This window comes from Acipenser ruthenus, chromosome 3 (assembly GCF_902713425.1).
Source record: "Acipenser ruthenus chromosome 3, fAciRut3.2 maternal haplotype, whole genome shotgun sequence".
NCBI lineage: Eukaryota > Metazoa > Chordata > Actinopteri > Acipenseriformes > Acipenseridae > Acipenser > Acipenser ruthenus.
In genome coordinates, this window is record NC_081191.1 from 4,686,842 (window position 1) to 4,708,929 (window position 22,088).

The 22,088-nt window shown below is 39.5% G+C and overlaps 1 protein-coding gene across 4 annotated transcripts; it reads right to left on the reverse strand.

Annotated features, from left to right (window-relative positions):
* Positions 1–106: 106 nt before the first annotated feature.
* LOC117394894 (polypeptide N-acetylgalactosaminyltransferase 4) lies at positions 107–19,563 on the reverse strand. 4 transcript variants are annotated; one of them, XM_033993591.3, is made up of 11 exons: positions 18,972–19,563; positions 12,931–13,330; positions 7,971–8,140; positions 7,150–7,339; positions 6,663–6,848; positions 6,330–6,447; positions 4,358–4,534; positions 3,003–3,134; positions 2,783–2,893; positions 2,483–2,635; positions 107–1,518 (listed from the first exon to the last, which is right to left on the reverse strand). In XM_033993591.3, exons 2-11 carry the CDS (start codon positions 13,308–13,310, stop codon positions 1,390–1,392), a joined length of 1,746 nt encoding a protein of 581 aa, XP_033849482.1. In that variant the 5' UTR covers positions 13,311–13,330; positions 18,972–19,563; the 3' UTR covers positions 107–1,389. The 4 variants fall into 4 exon arrangements, with proteins under 4 accessions (XP_033849482.1, XP_033849479.1, XP_033849481.1 ...); XM_033993588.3 differs by having other exon boundaries at positions 12,931–13,335; positions 18,972–19,561; XM_033993590.3 differs by having other exon boundaries at positions 12,931–13,335; positions 18,888–18,976.
* Between the last annotated feature and the right edge of the window lie 2,525 nt (positions 19,564–22,088).

Sequence of the window (22,088 nt, forward strand, 5' to 3'; positions counted from 1 at the left end):
AATCCTATAATGAATATTGTATCTTGCATTCACTCAAATCTAACAAACATATGACTGGCTGTATCATCTTTTGCTAAGCAGATACAGATCCAAGTAAAGTCATAACCAGAATGAATCTGTTTAATTCAGTTGTAAAGAAACTTTATTTTCCATACATTGCATTTGTTATGTTAACAGAATACACCATGGGAATTCACGGAGGGCTGTGGTTATTGCACTCCTTGTCCTCTTTAGGAGTGTGTCGATATCAGTCATCACTTATTCATTGGAAAAAGGTAACAGCCCTCCATGACCATTCACTCTGTATCCTCTATATATTGACCGAACACATGGGTTTGCTTGTTAGTCTGCTCTGGGGGCTGTGTGTTTGTGGCTGGAGAGGTGTACTGAAAGCAGAGCGGTTATGCTGTACATCTTTGAGGAAGCTGAAGGCAGGCCAGGCGACAGTATTTAAAGTGTTTGTAAGACTCAAGCACCAGTTATTGACCTCTCACGTCAGAACAGCATTGAAAACAGAAATAGGGGACCTTTGAATAGAAGGCAGGAACATGTTGATTTTTAAAGTGACGTGTAATTCAATTCCACTGAATTTCTCAAGCCTTGCAAATGTACTTTTTTTAAATCAAGCCCTGGCAATGAATGTTTCCTTAATTTCTGTGTGTAAATCTGTGAGTGAGCAGTTATGTTGAATTGTGTTAACTGTGAACAAACCATGCAAAATGTGTGATGCTTTTTGTGCTAAGGTGCCTTCATACAATACATTGGCATGAACTAGAGTGTGATATAAACAAGTGAAGGTTACTTTGTTTTCTCATTCATTTGACAGATTTAAACTAACTGTCCTCTTAAATCCCATTGCAAGCCTTTGTCTGCATTCCACGCGTTATTAGAATTCTACAATGACACAGTAGGCACATAACACGGTTGAACCTTGAACTTAAGCATTCCTGTCCTATAAACACTACACTGTGTGAACTTTTTTGTGGCCAACTGCCATCTATTATGATGGAGAAGTGCTGTCTGCTGGGTAAAGCCTCTCAATATTATATTACTTGACTCAAATAACTTGGCACTCTCCACTTAATTACAGTAAACACCCAACTGTATTCACAATTCAAAACCATGAAACATTCGTGCAATATTCTTTAACATTGTTACTGCACTGGCAGTGTACGGGTTCAAACTTATGTCCAGCTGTGTTGGGAGAGGGTGGTAGGCAGTCTGCAGAAACCACAGGCACAAAGGTGATGGCACAAATATATTTTCACAGAAAACTTTCAGTAGGAATGTAAGGGCTTTATGGTTGCTGGTTTGCTGATATAATTTTCATTTGTCGTCAATAGTCTGTCACAACATCTGCACTTCTCTCAGGCACAGCAGAATATCCTTTTACTCAAAATTCCAGATCTGATTTCTGTCCCCCGGGTTGCAGAGTCTCATCTCAACGCCTGTCCTTCCCTCTGAAGTGTGGTGGGAGGTGATGCACATGTTGGAGTGAGGGTGATAGATAGTCCCATCCTGGGATGAAATACAGTAACAAATCATGTTGTGCTGCTGTCTGGAGTGTCCACAAAGAAATTACTTTTTTTTAAGCACTTGATCGGTATCTTGTCAAGGACAAATTCATTTCAGAGATATACAATGGAAAAACAACCAAAAAATAATAACATTTTACTTTTCTATGCAGAGTGATATAACACAACTGCTTTAAACTATCAATTAAAATACATGTTGGTGCATTTTATTCAAATTACCTCTAAAAGGATGGTGCCTCAGTAAGCTACTGTACTGAATAAGACTGACACTACAGTGCAGTACTTCAGCCCAGAGCAGTCAGATGCTTTATGTCATGCACATCAATCTTTTTTTTTTTTTTTTTTTTTTTTTTTATAAATTTAGTCGTCGCCAATTATTTTTACCCCGGTTTTCACCCCAATTTAGCATGCCCAATTATTATCTGTATCCCCGGCTCACCGCTCGCAACCCCCCCGCCGACTCAGGAAACGGAGGCTGGAACACGCGTCCTCCGAAACGTGCTCCTTCCAAGCCGTCATTTTTCGCACTGCAGATCCACAGCAATGCTACCAGACCTATAGTGCCGGAGGACAACACAGATCTGGCGGCTCCGCTGCAGAGCCACAGGCGCCCTATCGGCCACAGGGGTCGCTGATGCGCGGTGAGCCGTGGATTCCCCTGCCGACCTAAGCCCTCCCTACCCGGGCAGCGCTCAGCCAATTGTGCGCCGCCCCCTAGGAACTCTCGGTCACGGTCAGCTGTGACATAGCCTGGATTCGAACCAGCGATCTCCAGGCTATAGGGCACATCCTGCGAGGAGCGCCTTTACTGGATGAGCCACTCGGGAGCCACATGCACATCAATCTTAAATGTAACCTTAGTATTCATATTCTTAATTAAAACAAATAATAATCATAATCTGAACTTGAAGATCAGAATAAAAATGAAGACAGAGTTGGATTCTTACATTTCTGAACTCCCAGACGATGCTCTCAGGTACTGCAGTTCCATCTCGTGGACAATACCTCATTGCAATGTATTTCTGTCTGTCTGCTACCTCCGCACAGATCTCCGTCACAGAGTTAAAACGGATTTCCTTTTTCGATGTGTACTCAAAGTACTGCAAAAACAGAAAGAAACAACGGCTTTGTTTTAAGCACCCACTAGAAGTTTTCCACTTCAAACTAAGTATCATTGACCACAGCACAGACGATCTGCCAGAACATCACGGAAATAAAAAGGCTATAAAAAAAATTAAAATAAATACCTGGTTGCCTCCTTGCCCGTGGCATCCAAACAGAGACAGGTGTGCTCCTGTGGGGTTGTGGTCTGGAGCGTTGTAATCCAGGCACTCAGAGTGAATCCCAGCGCTTCGCACCTAAAAATAAACAATAAAAGCACGATATCCAGGCAGTTCCTGAATTAGCTCACAAGGAAATAAGACAAATGAAAGAATAAAGTGGCAACTCATTGAAGAAATCACTTACTGCTCCATGCCAGCCATGCCGATCCTCAGGAACATGCAGATCAGGATATATGTTTTTCAAATACCACTCAAAACTCTGGCACTTCAGTCTCTCCCGGATGAGTTTCCTTTCTGAAATATCACCATATTTTTCCTAAAATAGGGAACATTAAAAAAATAAAAAAGTAAATAATAATAATAATAATAATAATAATAATAATAATACAAAAAGGTGAACAGGGTGGCAGGAAACAAACCTACAGCTATGACCAAAAGTTTTGCATCACCCTATACAATTAATTCATTTTGCTTCATAAAGTCGAATGAAACCTGCTGAATAATGTTACGTTAACATATTGAATTACTTATTGCTTTGTAGTTTTCCATATACTTAACTAAAAACTGCCAAATTGAAAAATGTGACATTTCGAAATGAAATACTGTGCTACTGTTACGGCAGTAGCACAGTATTCTTTTGCAATATAATTTTGTAGTTTCTTTGATTACACAATGTTAAATAAAAGGTGTTGTTGTCCATCAAATCAACAGAACGAAGGTCACTCTTGAAATCAGGATTTAAAGGATGTGTTGCAGTAAGAATACCTCTGTTAAGAAAGGGGAACAAGACTAAAAGACTAAAATATGCACAATAACACAGCAATTGGACTATGGAACAATGGTCAAAGGTGCTTTGGACTACTGATGGATGGACAACGACACCTGTGACTTCTGCCAGTTCTGTTTTCAATTCAACGCTTGTCTTCTTTCTATTCCTTAAGGATATTATCTTCAAGTATTGCTCATCCTTGTTAGACAGCTTTTTCGGTCTTCCAGTCCTGGGTTTGTCAATTACAGATGACGTTTCTCTGTACTTGTTGATTATGCTTCGGATACCACACCTTGAAAATCAAGTGATGCAAGCTATTTCACTCAATATATTTCCTTCTTTATGTAAGTCAAGGTTGTTATAATAGTAGAAAATGCTAGTGGAGGCTTTGAGTAAATTGTTGATGCTTATAATGCATCAGAGTAGAAATAAGACTTTTGCACAGCAGTGTAAATTTATCTATCTATCTATCTATCTATATTACACACATACACACACACACTTATTTTATTTTTTTTAATGAATGTCTCAATCCTAAAATTCTAGGTGATGCAAACCTTTTGGCCGCAGCTGTACATTTAGAGATTTGTTTTCTTTTGAATTCCCATGTGAAGCCGCCATCTTCTATTGATTCTACATTGAAAACTACAGAGCAACACAGTCAGAGGTACGGCAGTGTTGTTTAGTTCAGTGTTGTTACGGTATCAAATAAAATAACATAATATATATTTACCCCAGGGCTTTTACTTTAGCTAGCTATGTTAGGTTACCTTACTTGCTGGAGGGTTTCGGTTGTAGAAATGTTGTTTGTAATCATCCATCCAAACCTCAGCTGCACGCACTGTGTTCTGGAGGAAGTTAGGCCGGGCGTATGGGGCTTTCTTTGGAAAAACATGGCCTACATGGGAGCAGGGATGGATCTCCAATGATCCTCCGCACTGCCATACCTGACCAAAAACAAACAAACAAACAAACAAAACAGCTACATAAAAACAAGAATTTGCAGTTCAAAAGGGTGCGTACTAGCTTTTTTAATTTCCCCATTGTGTTTAACACAGTGTGCACCGATACATCTCACAGTCCGATAACCAGACTGAAGGAGCTTTTCATTCTCAGCACAGGGAAGCTGCTGTGTTTTATTTATTTATAGTATTTTGCTCATTTATAATATTTTATTTATTTATAGTAAGAGCCTGCTGCCAAAGTTTCAAGTGTATGTTTGAAAACAGACAGGAAGTACGCTTTGTGATGGTGGTCCACTATGAAAGGCGCTATATAAAATAAAGATTGATTGATTGATAGTGTAGGTGCTTGATGTCATAGTAACTGAATCTAGATCTGGATCTGTGTTTGATGCCATTGAGTTCTATTGCCCATGATTCCATTTCTACTGGAACATCTGGGCCTTGTACAGCTTTTGAAAAGTTGGACCTCGACCCATATTTTAAAGTTCATTTTGATTCTTATCACAGTTTCTAACTTGTAACCTATCCACACAACATAAACAATGGATTTATGCATGCAAAACACATGACTCAATCGGATACAGATATCTGGGATGTGTCCCAGCATAAACATATTCATACAACACTTGAAAGAAAGCATTGCTTCATTGAAAACAGAAATAAAACAAATAGGACAGACAAGAGATGAAAATCGCAGCCAGAGACATACATCTAAAGAAAATGGAGAAGACGCAAGCAGAGATCAACCAGTGAATCTTATCTGTGCTGCACATTGGCATTTTTGTCCAAAATGTCCAGAATACAATTGTATTTCTATACAATTTAATTTAACAGAGATCTGTGACAGAAATACGAGTTTTGGATGTAAATCTCCCTCCCGACCTGTGAGGGTGCTAAGCAGCGAAAGGAGAAGTTTTTGAATGGACTGGCCTCACAGTTCTTTCCCTGGGCCGGGAAGTCAGTCAGTCTGGAAGAAGGCGAGACTCTGTTGCAGGAACATATTGACCCGGAAGGGAAACGACATAGCAGCTGCAGATAGTAGAGACAGCTGCACTCGTTTACCAAGGGGTCATGCGTGATAGCATAAAGGGGACGGAGAATCGCAAATCTTTTCCTTTGCTTGGTTCGAAATACAAGGAACTGGAAGGACTGGGAGAAACCCTTTAAAAACTAAAAATGATTTGTGAGTGATTTTTTTGTTTGTTTGTTGCTGTTAGTAATTGTCTTTTGTTTTGAAAATCACTACACAGCTAACATGTACCCGGAGCGGTCGCCTTGGGCCAGCACTACCCGGAACAACACTACACCACAGTCACTGTATAATTGTTATCACCCACCACAAGCACTACTGCACGCACCCAGGCCTGGTGACCCTGTTAGTATATTGTGGGACGGATATTCGTGTTTATTATTAGGGACTGTAACCCTGTTGTTATTTACTCTGTGCTCTACACATTGCTGTGTATTGCCAGGGATTATTATTTGGTTAATAGACATGGATACAATTAAAAACTATTCCAAAATGGATTATAACTCTCTGTGTTTCATTACTACACTGCATCACCCCTGCACCTGCACGTACCACTTTGCCAGAAGATCTCATTAAAACATTTTTTTTTTTCTTGTGTACCACTACTGCAGATGAAATTGTACCAGCTGTAAACTTTAAAACAGCTATTCCTTTATTTTCCTTGAGTAATATACTGAATATTTATTTGTAATTACAGTGCTACTCGGGGTTGTTACAAAAGAAGCATCACAATGTTGAGAGACTTACCCTGAATGACAGCTCAAGATTCTCACCCCCCCAGACCTCCATTCCCATATCGTAAGTGCCAAGGTACTGAAAGTACTCCTTGCTTACAGCAAACAAGCCTCCTGCCATCGTCGGAGACCTGGCAGAAAACCGAACAGAATCTAAAATACAGGCACATGCTTTAAAACGACTTGCTTCTGTTGTATTTACAATGACATTCTTGCATTCAAAATATGAAAACTCACACATTCTAAACACACTTCACTGTAAAAGAAACAACACCCTTTGCTAAACACATCATACAGGCACATATATACAGTACAGGCACGTTCCCTGTGTTTCATCACATCCTACCTGATGGGGTCGATTTTGGATTTCCGTCTGCGGCGCTCCTGCTCAGGCACCGAGTGCCACTGAAAAGTGAGCCGCCAGTCAAACCCACCGATCATGGGCTCATCTGTCTGCATGTAAAACTCAAAGGTATTCCAGTCGATGGTGTCAATCACAGGGCACACAATAGCCGTCTTATTTTCTCCAATTCTGCAATAATGAGTGTACAGTAGTCCAGTGAGCTTTTGGTGTCAAATTACATTTCATGGATTTTGTACAACAGACAGCAATGCTTCACACCCTTTTAAGTAAAAGCAGCACAAATCTGGATTTAAAACGCACACCAATTGGTTCTTTGTGAATACTGGTTGGAAGCAGCTATTACAGAGTTTACCGCACAGCAAACTTAATCCTTTAAAAATGCTTTAAATAAACAACAGAATAATCCAAAGTCTAAAATATGAAGCAAAAGCATGGGCTACAAGCTTTCCAGCCTCATTGGCAGACCTACCTCTCTAGCAGTGGTTCAATCCACCCAGGCACGCACTCACAGTGACAGTCCAGGAAGGTGAGCACGTCGCCAGTTGAATAGGTGGCGCCGATGAGACGGCCTCTGACCAGCCCTTCACGCTTATTGGTCCTGATGAGCCGAACCCGGTCTAGATTACTGATGTACTCCTCAAGCTGAGATTTCAGGTAGACTGGAAGTCAAGTGGGTCAATTAGTTTACTGTCCCAGTTTGTCTTCTCACTCGAAAGAAAACACAGTAATAACTTAAAGCTACTTAAATGAGATTATACCATTGCTAGAGATAGTAAAAATAACTACTTGCAGGATGGAAAAAAATCTTAGTAATTGAAAGGAATTAACTTTAATTTTAAATATATGTTTGGTTATTTTTTTCTGAGAGGAATGCATTGATTTTTTTGAAGAAGTGGTTAATTTGGACTTCATGAGGTGCAGTCATGATGAGGCTCCACATAGGTCAGTGGTACTCACTCGTGGCCCTTTCAGTCCATTACTTAATTGAACACCTGTCTGGAAACAGTAACACAACTACATACAATTCAGGACTAATCCAAGTGAAGCAGATGCAGTCTGTTTCTATGTGGTTCATTTTTCAGTAAAATAATGTGCTCCACTATCCCCGACCCACTGACCCTCGAGAAACTTTCCTTGTACCATTTGGAAAGGGAAACTCTCAAGCAGTCGCTCTATCCAAACATTAAAATCCCTTTGCAATAACAACTTCCAGCACCCTATAAATGCTAAACCTCCAACAGTTCTTTGTGCTATCATTAGTTTTGCTTGTGCTGATGCCAAATCACATACCTCTATCGCTAAAGTCATCTACTAGAATGATTTCTTTCAACAGTACAGCAGGGGTGGTCTCCAGGACGCTGTGTATGGTTCTCAGTAAAGTGGACCAGGCCTCATTGTAGAAGGAAATGATCACAGAAGTCGTTGGCAGTTTCCGGTAATCAAACACCTTGGATCTACATCTGGAATCAGTACAGCATTAATTATATTATGAGCCAGGAGAGCGGTGTTCAACAGGGAAAACTGGTCATTCCGTAAGTTCTGCATCTCTGGCTCTGCTGTTTTGTGGATTTTGAGTGATACAACACTTGCTCTTATCTTCAGTGTCAAGGTTGTATAATTTGCTGCTGAATCACCACTGACTAAGTAAAAGTATACTGAGTTGGTGACTGTACTCTCAGAATAGAGATATGAATTTATTCTGATGCCTCAGTATAATACAAAACATGTTTATTTTCTGTTAGACCAATTCTATTAACCTACAGCCATGGCCAAACGTTTTGCATATACCTAGAATTTTAGAATTGAGACATACAAATAAAATAGTAGTACAGTATTTCATGTTACATTTTAAAATGTCATATTTTTCAATTTTTGGTTTTTCATTATGTATATTGAAAACTACAATGTGGTATGCAATTCCATATCTTAACATAACATTATTTCAGCAGGTTTCACTCAACTTTATGAAGCAAAATGTGTTAATTCTATAGGATGAGGCAAAACTTTTGGCCAGAGCTGTACACTGCTCTATATAATATTATACTGTATAGAGCACGTGGGGTTAGCAGAGTATCATGCTCAAAGCTAAAGTAGAGACCTTTATAGAGAACTCAGAACCGTGTTTACAAAAAGAAGCCCCGGATAGCAAATGCTATAGGCTGTAGGCACACTGAATTAAATATAGCTTTCAAAGGTATTCATTAACCAGAAGTTAACACATGTTTTATGAACATTGGAATTAGGTGTGGTGTTCTATGTATGGGATGACATCTGTACACAGTAGAAGATGTTGTCTACTGTACTGGAATGTTGTCATATTTCACTGTGATTGGTTGTTTTTTTGACATGTGATCTATAATTCAGTAAAGATAAAATATATTGGTGTGTAAAAAAAAAAAAAAAAAAACAGACACACAAACATTTAGTTTTGATATAGGCCAGAATCTACACCCTTTTTCTCAACCAAACACCAAGCTCCATGGAGACGGGTTGTCAACGAGGCCCTGGTATTTCAACAAGCATGTGAAATCTCACAGGCTCTGCGCAGTGTGCTGTGGAGCAAATCCAGGAATCTTCTGCATCTATTTCCGTTGCCAGGCTGTCCCCACAATCCAAGTTTGACACCAAGCAATACAATTAAAGGACCATGAAACTGCACTGAAAACGGGTTATAGTAGCACTGCTGATTACACCCATGGAGATTCTGTATATTGTATGACTTCAAAGACGTTCTTTACAATTTAGCATAGATGCTCACTCACTTTGAACAAGTGCCCCTTAATTATTTGCCTCTGTATTTATAATGTGGTGAATAGGAAAGACACTAATCCCTGTGTCTTAATGTCTGGAAGCTTAGCTACAGTAACCGCAATGTTTGTCTAACAAAGCAAACATCCACCAAGTCCCTAGATATTGCATGCAAGTATGCATTACACAAAAGTACCAAGTGCAATTTCCATGGACAACCGCATTGAGTAATAAAACCCCAGACCATGTAAACAGCCATCTGTTATGTAAGTAGTCTTAATTGACTTACTTGACCTCTGCTTTAAATGGTGTAAGTATTGTGATCTGCGAGGTCTTTGTCATTGTTATCACTGTGCAATTTATTTCACTGGTACTGCCTGTATACTCTGGTGTCTCTTGATCTAAACAGTGCTGCTACTTAAAGTTAAAAAAAGTTGAAGCCTTGTTGTTGTAGTGGAAGTTAAAACCAGAAGAGTCAGACATTCCGCAGCGACTTCAAAAACTTCACAAGGAGTGAGAGACACACCCGACCAAAATAAAATGTGCACTGCAAGACAAGTAAAAGCTGGAATGGCCTTTGGCCGCTCAGCAGGCTGCCAACAAACACCCAAAACGCCTTTCCTACTGTACAAGTCTAGTCTGTCAGGTCTTTCTGCAAGATAGTCGAGTCAGAGAGTACTGTGACCACAAAGCTAAGGGAAGTTATGAACTTTGTGGTTTACTGGCAGCAGACAAATAAATGTTAACCCACTTGAAACGGTGACCGAAAGAGATGTTGCACTCAATGCTGTGCACATGAAGGACTTCTTTGTACTATCGCAGCAATCTAATTTACATACAGCGCTGTAGCAGGAAAAAAAAAAAAATCTACCTTCAAGACTAGTGATGCCTGTGGACTCTGCTTAGAAATATACTGTTCTGCACAAATTCTTGTTCATTACATATTGTAAAGACTAAAAGTCCTAATGGTATCTATCTGTGTATGAATGGTATCAAATATAAATCACAGAATGCTATGGTTGGCTAAATAAATGAGCCAAAGGAAATGTGCAAGTTCTGAAAAGAGGCTCCAGCTACATTGTGGCATATATACAGATCTTTATCTCTGTGTGTTTCAGAGCTATGTGTTATTGTTTTAAGATGTCTGTTTCGTGCATGGGTAAGGCCTGTGACGTCGAAGGCAAATAAAACCAGAACAAACCTTTTTTTTTTTTTTTTTTGTATTGTAACTCAGTACATTAACTTGCAGTAACCAGTTAATTGCATGTTAAGAATGTACTTATTTATTGAAGTGTTTCTCATGCCCATCAAAGAAACAAAGGCATGCAGACCTGAAAAATATTTGTACACTTGTACAGTATGTGAAAAAAAAAACTATATATGGCCATACTGTACAGCTCAAGACTTTGACACAAAATAAAGAAGCAATGGTGAGGCTTAGCAGAATAAAGAACTAGTTGTTTCCATAAGAATGATAAGACATGTTCTCTGGGTCATTTTGCTTTGGAGAGCACTGCGACTACACTGCCTTTTTTTAATCTTTGCAATCCGATCGTACATAGAAAATGCAAATGCATTGCTAGTAGCTCCAAAAAATGAATGGCTTTGCAGCCAACTGCTAGAGAAACATTACGAAATACCAACAATCAAACTTGACCAAGAGAATTACAGAATGCAGTTGTGTACTGAGTACATTCCAGACCACAACCGGAGTATTTGATGCAACAATTGATGCAACAATCAGCAACTAGATCATCAACACATTAGTAGGAAAGGTCCTTGTGCACAACATAGAATGGGTTGGGTAACCCCGAACCATTGTGGAATGGGTCTAAACCACGGGTGTCCAATCACGGTCTTGGAGAGGCATTCCACTCCAGGTTTAACTGATAAAATGATATAATTAACTAATTCAAGGTCTGGATGAAATAATATTACCATTTCTAGGAGCAACTGTTATACTGAAGTAACTGAATTAGAAATACATGTTATAACATCATTTAAAGTTAAAATGTTATACAAATAACATTATTATTGTTGAAAGAACATATTACAGTTAAAAACGAAAGTAGTTCAGTACTAACTGACACTGTCAGAATATTGTAATAATTGTACTGTGTTTTAAAGAATATAAAACCAGCATAAATAATATTGCAGCAAATTATGAACAGGTTACAATGTTTTGAAAAAGGAGTTGATCAGATCCTTCTAGAATGTATCAACTTAAAGATAAGAAATGTCAAGGCCGAGTGATGATTAGATTTACTTGGGACTTCTGATGTATTCAATGGAGGGAAAATCCTATATAACCCCAGAGCAAGACCCCATTCAGTATCGCTCAACTTGCTAACTACAAGCTTTTGTGAGCCATGCTCTGAGGATCTCTGAAAAACGGATTGCTGTTTAGTCAAATTTAGAAGTCTCTACCTTTTGAAGACGGTTCTTATTTTTCCTGTCCTTAAATTATATTCTACACTTCCATATATTTCGGAAGGTAAGAACTTTTTTGATGGATTGCTATAAGGCATAGAAATTATGTTTTAGTCTTAAGAGAGTGATATATATTGAATGTTCTAGAAATTTAGCGGTGGGTTTTTTTAGCTTCATGCATGCATAGCCTGAAGGCTAAATATATGATAACCATATTCGTATTACTGTATTGAAGTACTAATGCTGTTAAACCTGTGAAGCACTGGATCGCCCAGACTGCTTTTTACTTGGGATTACCGGTGGTCTGCGCAACCAACCAATCCAATTTTTTGCATTTAATAAACCAAAAAGAGCACTACTACTACTCTGATTCATTAAAACTTCAAATTAAATGAGTCTGTGTGATTTTCTCGATTGTTTAAAAGTCATCTGGATACGTTGCAAGCTCAGTCCACGAACGATCCACTTACAGGCTGGGAGGCTGTGTGGTCCAGTGGTTAAAGAAAAGGGCTTCTAACCAGGAGGTCCCCGGTTCAAATCCCACCTCAGCCAATGACTCATTGTGTGACCCTGAGCAAGTCACTTAACCTCCTTGTGCTCTGTCTTTCGGGTGAGACGTAATTGTAAGTGACTCTGCAGCTGATGCATAGTTCACACACCCTGGTCTCTGTAAGTCACCTTGGATAAAGGCGTCTGCTAAATAAACAAATAATAATACAGGAGTCCGAAACATCTTTATGTCCTACTGAACGTCTCCCCTGAGTTTAAGAGTGTGCTTAGAGTATTATATATATATAGAGTATGTGCCAAAATCCTGACACATTAAACAACTGAAAACACGTTTGGAACAAAGACCAGGAGTCAAAGGGCCAACTTTGGCCATCGCTGGTCTAAACCATTCCAGGATTAGTCAGATTAATTTTTGTTCTTTCATTTGCAAACAGGACAAAATGCAATATATATATACATATATATATATATACACGTACACACACATATATATATATATATATTACATAGAGGATACCAAAAACATCAACATCTGTCAGTGGCAGAGTCAGGGATTACTCACTCATCCATCCGGCTGTCCACAATGTGCCGATGCAAGGAGATCTTGTCGCTCAGGTGGATGTTAATGGCATATCTCTCGATGCTCTCCTCCTCTTGCTTCTTCTGCTCCGGGTCCAACTGCAGCCGGGCGGCCTTGCCCCACTCCCCAGGGGCATTGGAGTCGGGAGGGGGCTTCTGGTATACAGGCTGGGCAATCTGCTCTTTGCTCTGGGTCTTGCTGGAGAATTGTCTCTCGAGCAGGTTCCTCCCAGCTCCTTCCCCATGCGAGTCCTGAAAGGACGACGTCGACATCTCCAGGATGAGGTAGGCCACCCACAACAGAGACAGCAGCAGGCAGGTCTTAGCCAGCAAGCCCAGCTTCCGTGACCAGCGCACCCTCATGGCCTCTGAAGTGATACCGTCTAGTCTGTGTGGAAACAAGAAAGAAACCAAGAAGTCCACGGGTATTTTAAAGGTATTTTATTTATGACACTGTGATAATGTTGTTACTGTATATCGGTTTGCAGTTACGTCATGCTACAACAAAGCCCCAAACTTCCAATTCAAGCGTTGTACTGGCAGCCAAGCAAACAATTTGGGAATTCATGCAAACAAAAGACAATGTCATCACAATTAAGTCTTTAGGGTCCGTCTAATGTTAAAAATCCCGCCAGAAACCTAGCCCTTTCAATCTTTTTACTCAGGCACTGTAAGAGACAGCCTTGCTTGCAGTGCACCATTTGAAAGAGCAGTCAGAGCTTCAAAACGAGGTCCTATTCGTGTATTTCCGGTATTGGACCATGACAGGGGAGAGCCGTGAATGCGAGTGTTTTGCAATGTAACTGCTGCGCTGTAAGACAGACCTACCTTGGTGCAGTAAACAAACATTTTCAGTCAAAATCTTTATAAAAGAGGAGAAATGGCAACACTGAAGGCACAAGGACCTATTTTCTAATAAATCTATATTAGTTCTTTGTGTTTGTGGATCAGATGCATGAGACAAGTCAGCTGTTGGGGTTAGGTTGCCATGGTTGCCAGGGCTTTTAGCCACAGTGAAGAGCTCCGTCTTGCACCACATGATCAGGGTCCCTGGCACGAATCACTTGAATGCGTTTCTTTTTGTTATGTTTTTGCACATTTTTCAACTGTTCAGTTTTTTTGGGGGGGTTGCTTTTGGTCTCTTTTGTATATATGGTCATAATTCCTTTTTTTATTATCTAATTTGTTCACTTTTTTTTCCCTTGTTCCCTAAAAGAAATGTTACAAAACAATGTTTTTTTCTAAAAAAGAAGAAAAAAAATCTCTTTTCTGTGGTTTTTGTTATCTGTACTAAACAGGGTCTCAGACTATTTTTTTTTTTTTTTTTAATGGAAACATAGTGTGTGCACATTCATTTCATGTATGACACGTAGCTGTAACCTTTATAGTTAGAGTTATAGGCACAAATCTAACAGTAAAAAACAGGCGAAAATAGCTTGGGCCCTAAAGGGTCATATACCAGATGCAACACCAATTATGACCATGATTTTTATTACAGGAGAGTAGCCGCTATTTATTTCATGCTAATATTGGACTTGGCTTTCGCCCAGATAATTAGATAGTAGTGGTGGGGACCAAGCAAGACGTAGCTTCATTGTAACATATGAGCCTTCGGCGCTTTTCCTCCAGTAACATGGATTTTCTATTGACTAGCCCACGACAGTGATCATCTACATTGTGTGCAACACGGTATCCACCTTAACTAATTTCATATTTACTTTTACATATGTCCAATATACCATATGGTTTATACAACCAACCGAGAACTGTGAACAATCCAAATGCTGCATATACAGTAGTAATAGTGTAAAATGTGCCACAAATGCAAGTCTTCGATCTGTATAACAAACACTGTATACAAACACCAGTCACAGAAAGTGTCCTCCTGTGCTGGCTGTCTGACGCATGCATGGTTCTGCAGGAAGATCGGCCGTCAATCATGGCAGTGACACAGAGAGGTTGGGTGAGGGTGTGCAGTCTCGGGGGGGGGGGGGGGGGGGGCGTACAAATAGCAATGGTTGGGGATGCTGCATAAGCACCTTTTATTTTGTAGTTTTATTACTGTATTTTATTTTCACTTTTCCTTTGTGCCTTTCGTTTTCATTATTATTTTGAGCACCTGCGTGTGCGCCACGATTGGACGGCCAACCTTTTACCATTGCTGGTATCGGTTTGTGCTCTGCAGCAGTACCACAGTGCGGAAACAAATCAGTGCGCCAAGCACGCGTTTCAAATAAAGCTCCTTCTCAAGTGTGTCAGTGAATTTCCCACACCTCCTTATACTATAATTTACCAAAATGCGCAATTCAGCATATCTGTCCCTCTTTCACATGATTTTGAGAAGTTGGGACTTGCCCTGAAATTAACATGAAAAACCTGCCAAATTGCCCCTGGATCTTTCAGGGAGGGGGTGGGGGGATCACTGGATCCTGATATACAGGATAAGTCCAGTATTACATGGTGTGGAAAGCTTTTCATAACACTTAGTTACCAAGTAACCCTCAATGCTTGTCTGTACTGTGTACTTAGTGTATGCTACAGCAATTCTATGTGCACTAAAGAAATTGATATTCTTTTTGTCAGCTCCCGGGTGAAATGTTGCATTGGTTGGAAAGGGAGCCAGCCTCTTTAAATCCCGATATGTCAGGTAAAAGCTTGTAAACAAAAGGATTATTTATTAGGATCCCGTGGCAGCAGCATGCTCCATTGGACTGCATGTGGATAGGCCTCCAAATCCCAGTGTCATTTTAGTGACCACAGCTGTGCAACTACACTGTACTACAGTACAGTATCATTACTTCAGTCACAGGGCTGTTGTACTCTGCACAACACAAGTAATTCCTTCATGTGCTACTCAAAATCACCTCATTAGGTGTCTTTTCTAGCTGCCCAACATGGGGAGACTAACTGCTGTAACACAGCAGGGGTTAGGGCAGCTAAACGATGTTGCCATTTGGACAAGAACTAGATTTAGAGCTGCGGTTAAGGACTGTTTTTAATATGCTGCAGTGCTTCCAGATACTGTACTGTAAAAGTCATTGATGTTAGGGGAACAGTCCACTGCACTGTACAGTACCTGAAGAGCTTTGCAGCACTGTCATGTAACTCTAGCATGACGGAAGCAGAAACACCCGCAGCGGGGAAAGATTAGCTTGTTTCTGCACTCTGACATTAACCCACTAGAGCTTGCCACCTACAGTACCCCTACACTAACTAACCATGAACCAATTATACAGTCCACATGCACTGTAATGCCATTCAGATGCATCCGGCATGATGATGAGACGCATGACATTTTATTATGATACAAAGAGAGCAATCAACAACTGGATAAAACTGCCTGTGTTCATTCTTTAAACTGACTTTGAATCAAGAACTATAGCATGTACTACTGCTGTTACAGTATGAATAATATTGCATATACTACTGCTGTTATAGTATGAAGAATTTGTCCAAATCAACTATGTGTCAAAGACAAACCCCATATCTCCGTCATATAATGTTCCACCCGAGGGATATACACTTGACAGTAGTAAGGTACTGTACCTCATATGAACCCAAAGTTACTGTATTGCTTACAGTATGTGGTCTTTGACATGCAGATTAATTTTACTGTACACCAACCAAGTACTATATTGTCCAGCATTAAACCCAAGTACAGTAAGTCTAGTCTTGCTGTATAAACCCCATAACAGGGCACTCAAAGAAAATATCTAGACTTCACTATTGGTTCCCTAAAACAGTCCTTCGAATCAAGGACAGAGACTGGTTATGCAGCCTGGATTTTAACTTGCTTCCTCTTTGGTCTCTAGGTGAGAATGATGTGTGCCACTGCCAGGGGAGATCGTCTGTAGTCCAGTGAGTGGTTAAGCTCCGAAGCCACCAAGTACAAAGAAGCGACCCACAGACAAGGCTGCTTGGTTGCACATAAATACCTACGCTTTTAATTCGCATTTTTCACCGGGCCAAAATATATATATATATATACTTATTTATTTATTTATTACCACATAAAGTAGGTATATGGCCATATCCTCTGTAGTTTTGTGCAATAACTGTTTATCAAAAAGCTGCTCAAAATGATCATGATAAGCCCAATTGTGACCCTAATATAGGCCTACTTCAAGGTTTTTACCATCTTCTCATTTAACATTCCAATACATTCTTCTTCAAAAGTAAATTGTACCATAGATACTGTACATTACCGATTTTTTTTATTTAAGTTATTTTAAAGTTTCAAGAGAAGGAAGATCTGCAAGATTGCTAGCAATGCTGTACAATCAAACTAATCCCCCCCCCCAATACATTATTCAAAAAAGGAACGTCTGTATGCTGTCAAATGGCATACTGTAGCCTCAAACATGGCATTTCTTACGCAGCATGATGGCTACTGTCTAAACTACATTCTCTGGCACTGCTGAGTGTTTTCCATATCAGAAGATTATAGGCTGTAGCATCAAATCTTACTGTAGGTATACCTGTGCCGAGTGGTCTGCTACAGTGTGTCACAATATAGCCAGTACTGTAAATGGCAGTAGGAATCACAGCTGATGTTTTTAATGCTCTTTTTTTCAATTAAAATAATAGAAATAAAAAAAAGATTCAGAAAATCCTGGTCTTTTCCACATTTACCACAGAATGTTTAAGACTCCTTCTACTTTGACTTCTAAAAGCATTCCTTACTGTTGACTGCAGCCTGTGGAAAAGATGTCAGTTTAAATAAAGAGTATTAGATGATAATATCAAGATGCACATGACGACAAACAACTCCTGACTGCTTATCCTAATGTGACAGAACATTTTTCAACTGCAACCATGTGTATTGAAGTTCTACCTGCTACACGAAACAGAATGTACTACAGGTAAGACAGAGAATTGTGGGAGTCTGGAACCAACTCCCCAGTAATGGGATCCTTCAAGAAGCTGCTTGATGAGATTCTGGGATCAATAAGCTACTAACAACCAAACGAGCAAGATGGGCCGAATGGCCTCCTCTCATTTGGAAACTTTCTTATGTTCTTATGTTAAGCACTCACTCTTTATGTAGATACTTAATAATAATTAGGGTTACCATGTGGCTCCAGATTAACCGGACGCTGTGAGACAGAACGGGATTTCAAACTTGCCCCTAAATTGAAATAAATGAAGGTGTAAATGAACCATCCTTAGCTACAATTAATAATGGTGCTTAAATACTCGCATGCGCGTCAAATAATTGTATTATACTAAGAATGAATTGCAGCCAGTCGCTATTTTTTTCTGTTTGTTAAAATTCAATCGCCCATATTATTCTGCAAATACAATCGCATCATCATCTCGTTGCTCTATCGATAAATTAGCTATTCGTTCATTAAGATCTGATCAGAAGCAGCTGATCAGTGTGAATTGTTTGCTGCTCCCAAGCAATTCCACCACAGCAGGATTAATCTCAGCAAAGGTGGAGCTCATTTATACGTGAATTACTTTCAATTTAAGGGGAATTTTGAAATTCCGGTCTGTCTCAAAGCGTCCGGTTAATCTGGAGCCATATGGTAACCCTAATAATAATAATAATAATAATAATAATAATAATAATAATAGCCACTGTTGTCATTGATTAAACCTCAACAGCTGCAACTAAATTAATAGCGTTATACGTAGTAAAATAAAATGTTTAAAAAGAGTTTAAATAGTCGCATTGGTTTAAAAAACAAAAAGTAATTACATACATATGCATTGTACTGTGTCACATAAGAAAGTCAGCATTATAAGTGCAAATGTACCAAAGTAGCGTACACAACAAGGGAAGCGTTTCTATCATAACTGATACAGAACTTCGTATACACTTGTTTCACAACGACGCAAGATTGCTCTCACATACCTCCAACTGTTTCCAGCAAATGTTTTGAAAGTAATACACCTGGCTGCACAAAACTGTACTTAAACATGTAGTTTACTCACGCTATTAAAATCAGCGATCACGAAACACTGTAGTGTATGAAATCGCGTAGTGGCCTGACGGCACAGTATTTGTTGTCTCCTTACCTGGGCACTACATCCCCGATCCTATGTTTTGGAGTCGTAGACCTGTCTGTGGTGGGGTGTGTGTGTGAGTGAGTGACTGCTGCTGCCGCCAACAACACAGACGCTGGAGTCTCGCACCGTCATAAACAGCTACATGCACATAGCCACGTTGATTTAAGAAACAAAACTTTTTTTTTCTTAATCAAATAGTTATTTACAAAAAAAATGTAAAAAAACAAAACAAACAAAAAAAAACTGACTTTGTCCTCTGCTTATCTCACTGATCCCTGTGTCCTGTCCGGGTACTAACGACAATGTACTATTAGTAAACGAAAGCTGTACCCTACTTTCTCTTTCTCATGATTGTCAGGTGGTCTGGCTTTTTCTCTTTATTTCCCTCCGCCTCCTGGGTCTCCAGGAAGTTTAGCGATCCACTAACTTTACCACGTCACTCGAGCATTATGGGATAGCTTTAAAAAAGTTATTTTGAAATGAAGATGAGAAACTTTAAAAATGTCATTTAGAACATAAGAACATTTACGAATGAAAGTCGGACTTTTGGCCATCTAAATGAGCTAATCTTTGTCGAGTTGGGATGGGAGGCCACAGGGCTGTCTCTTCAATGTAACCGTTATGAAAAAGATCCAGGCTCATCAGCATTCATGGTAGAGCTGCAAGTTGTTCTGCAATGTCACGCACAAAAGTCGCAACACATAAGCAAGTTTGGGAATCAACACGCATTAGCGTGCAACCCTTGCACAGCTTTACATGAATCAATTCATTTATAAATGTGTTTTCAGTTTTTTATTTATTATACGGGTAGCCGCAATTCGATGTATAATGTTGTCAGCTGGGGAAAGTCGATAAACAGACATTTAATTTGTCGCTTTTCATGAACCATCAAAAGCTATTCAATCAACATGTATAGTTATTTAGCGTAGTCATAGCCAGCTTTAAATCCAACCGAGAGCAGGTATAACTGCAGTATACAAATATATATATATATATATATATATATATATATATATATATATATATATAGATAGATAGATAGATAGATAGATAGATAGATAGATAGATAGATAGATAGATAGATATATTTTGAATGTACACAAAAAGGTTTAAATTATTTAAAAAGTAATTTTATTTCAGGACGTTTCAAATAAAAGCCCTTCAGCTGTGTAGAAAGACGAGTAAACGATGGAGACATCAATAACAGGTTTACTGAGCTGTGTTTTCTTTCTACACAGCTGAAGAAGGACTTTTCTCCAAAACGTCCCGAAATACATTCTTTTTTAATCATTTGAACGTTTAGTGTACATTTATTTTATATTTATAAAAGCAGAGTGATTGTATTAGTTATTTAGTTCTCCCTTGGTTAAGTGGTTAAGTAGGATGTTTACAGAAAGTTTTAGCCAAACACAGCAGTCTTTCAATGTGAAGTGTACAAGAGTGATGGCTCAACCCTCACGGATCACTAGAAGTACTTCCATTTGAAGAGCTTGTTATAAGGTTTGAATTGCTGTCTGAACCACCTCTGTAGCTTTCATGGTTCCTGCAACAGAGCCGTGCCTCACAAGGTAGTAAAGAGGAGAAATACTACATTCCTCATTTTGGCATGGACACCGACGCTATTTCAGATGGTCAAACCACTGCTTAAGCACACTTGACATGGAATGACTCGGCAGGCATAGCACTCAGCAAAATACCACCTCCGACAGTAAACAGGTTCTATTGTTTGTGTCAGTGCCATATTGTTTCACAAAATGGAAAGCAAACCTTGCTTTTACGTGATTAATGGCTTTTCTGATAAATGCCACTCCATGTATGTAAAATGTAGCTTTAGCTTTTATTTATTTATTTTTTTTGTCAGGGGCAGATGCAATCCTTATAAAAGTTTACTGTGTAAGACATACCGAGATCATGGTAAAGCATCCTAAAAGCTATTGTAAACTGCAAAAATGCCATATGTATGTTAAAGGTTGTGTTTAAAGGCATCAAATGCATGAACCTGCAACATATATACAACCTGAGACAGAAATCACATTGTGGCTGGTAATGTGCATTCCTCTCTTTGTTTAGTTCGCTGTTGCAGAGCAGTTGAAGCCCAATGCACTTACTGCCACACTAAAGATGTGGTGAAACAACGGTTAAGCTACCTGTGATGTTTTGTATGATGCAGCACCGTTATTCTGTCCTGTTGGTGGGATGAGATGAGGTTAAAATCGCCCGGCTCTTTTGCATAGTGGTTTAGATGCTCGCTTGCAGTGCAGGGTTGCTGGTCACATTGGTGCAGTGACTAGGATCTCATAGATTAGCTGCAGCCGAATGCCAAGGTTAAAGAGGGGAAGAGTGTAACGAGCAGTGTTGTATATGCACTGACATTACGGATTCTGTTCCTTGTCGTGAGAAGAGATCAGGTTAAAAGCTCTATAACCATGAATGCTGATGAGACTGGCTCTTTTTCATAACTGTTACAATGAAGAGAGAGCCCTGTGGCCTCCCATTCAAGATTGCCAACTCAACACAAAGATGATCTGCATATACTACCAACAGGCATGCATTTGCTAGGTAAGGCACTAATGATCACCTTACTGCCAATCTCTCTTGATTATGCAAGCTAAGAATGGCGTGTGGAAACACAGATGAACGATAAACTTGTAGAGGTGACAACTAGATGGATTTCTCACTGTCAGGTCATATAGAGTACAAAAGCTTTTTGTCTTACTAAGTATAGTCTCTTTTGGGAGGCACACACACACACACACAAAAACTTTAGATACTTCAAACCAAAATGCTAAAGACTAATCCATCATCTTCTAACACCTGCACAGAGCTTACATTTCTCAGTATTGTTTTGCTGTACATTTATTTATATCTGCTCCACAGACACATGGGTTGCAAAATGGTACACTGACAATACAGGATCTCTATATAAACTAATTAGCTGAAGCTAAGGGGATTAAGCAGGTGTTTGCATGCCACCCTTCTCCCAGACTGTGTGAGACACAGCTATTGCACAGACAGTGGAAAATGGGAGGATCTAGTTGATCTGATCCACACGGGATTAGTCAGCCTTTCCAGTTGCCCTAATAATAGGGCTCAGAGCAGTTTACCAGCCTCGATGCCAAGTGTCTC

Excerpts from the sequence above, each read along its gene's own strand:
- LOC117394894 (XM_033993591.3), bottom strand. The coding sequence starts at position 13,310 with ATGAGGGTGCGCTGGTCACGGAAGCTGGGCTTGCTGGCTAAGACCTGC. Across the intron at positions 7,340-7,970 it reads AGATGACTTTAGCGATAGAG|TCTACCTGAAATCTCAGCTT; the intron begins GTATGTGATTTG and ends CTTGACTTCCAG. Across the intron at positions 2,636-2,782 it reads ACGGGCAAGGAGGCAACCAG|TACTTTGAGTACACATCGAA; the intron begins GTATTTATTTTA and ends CTGTTTTTGCAG.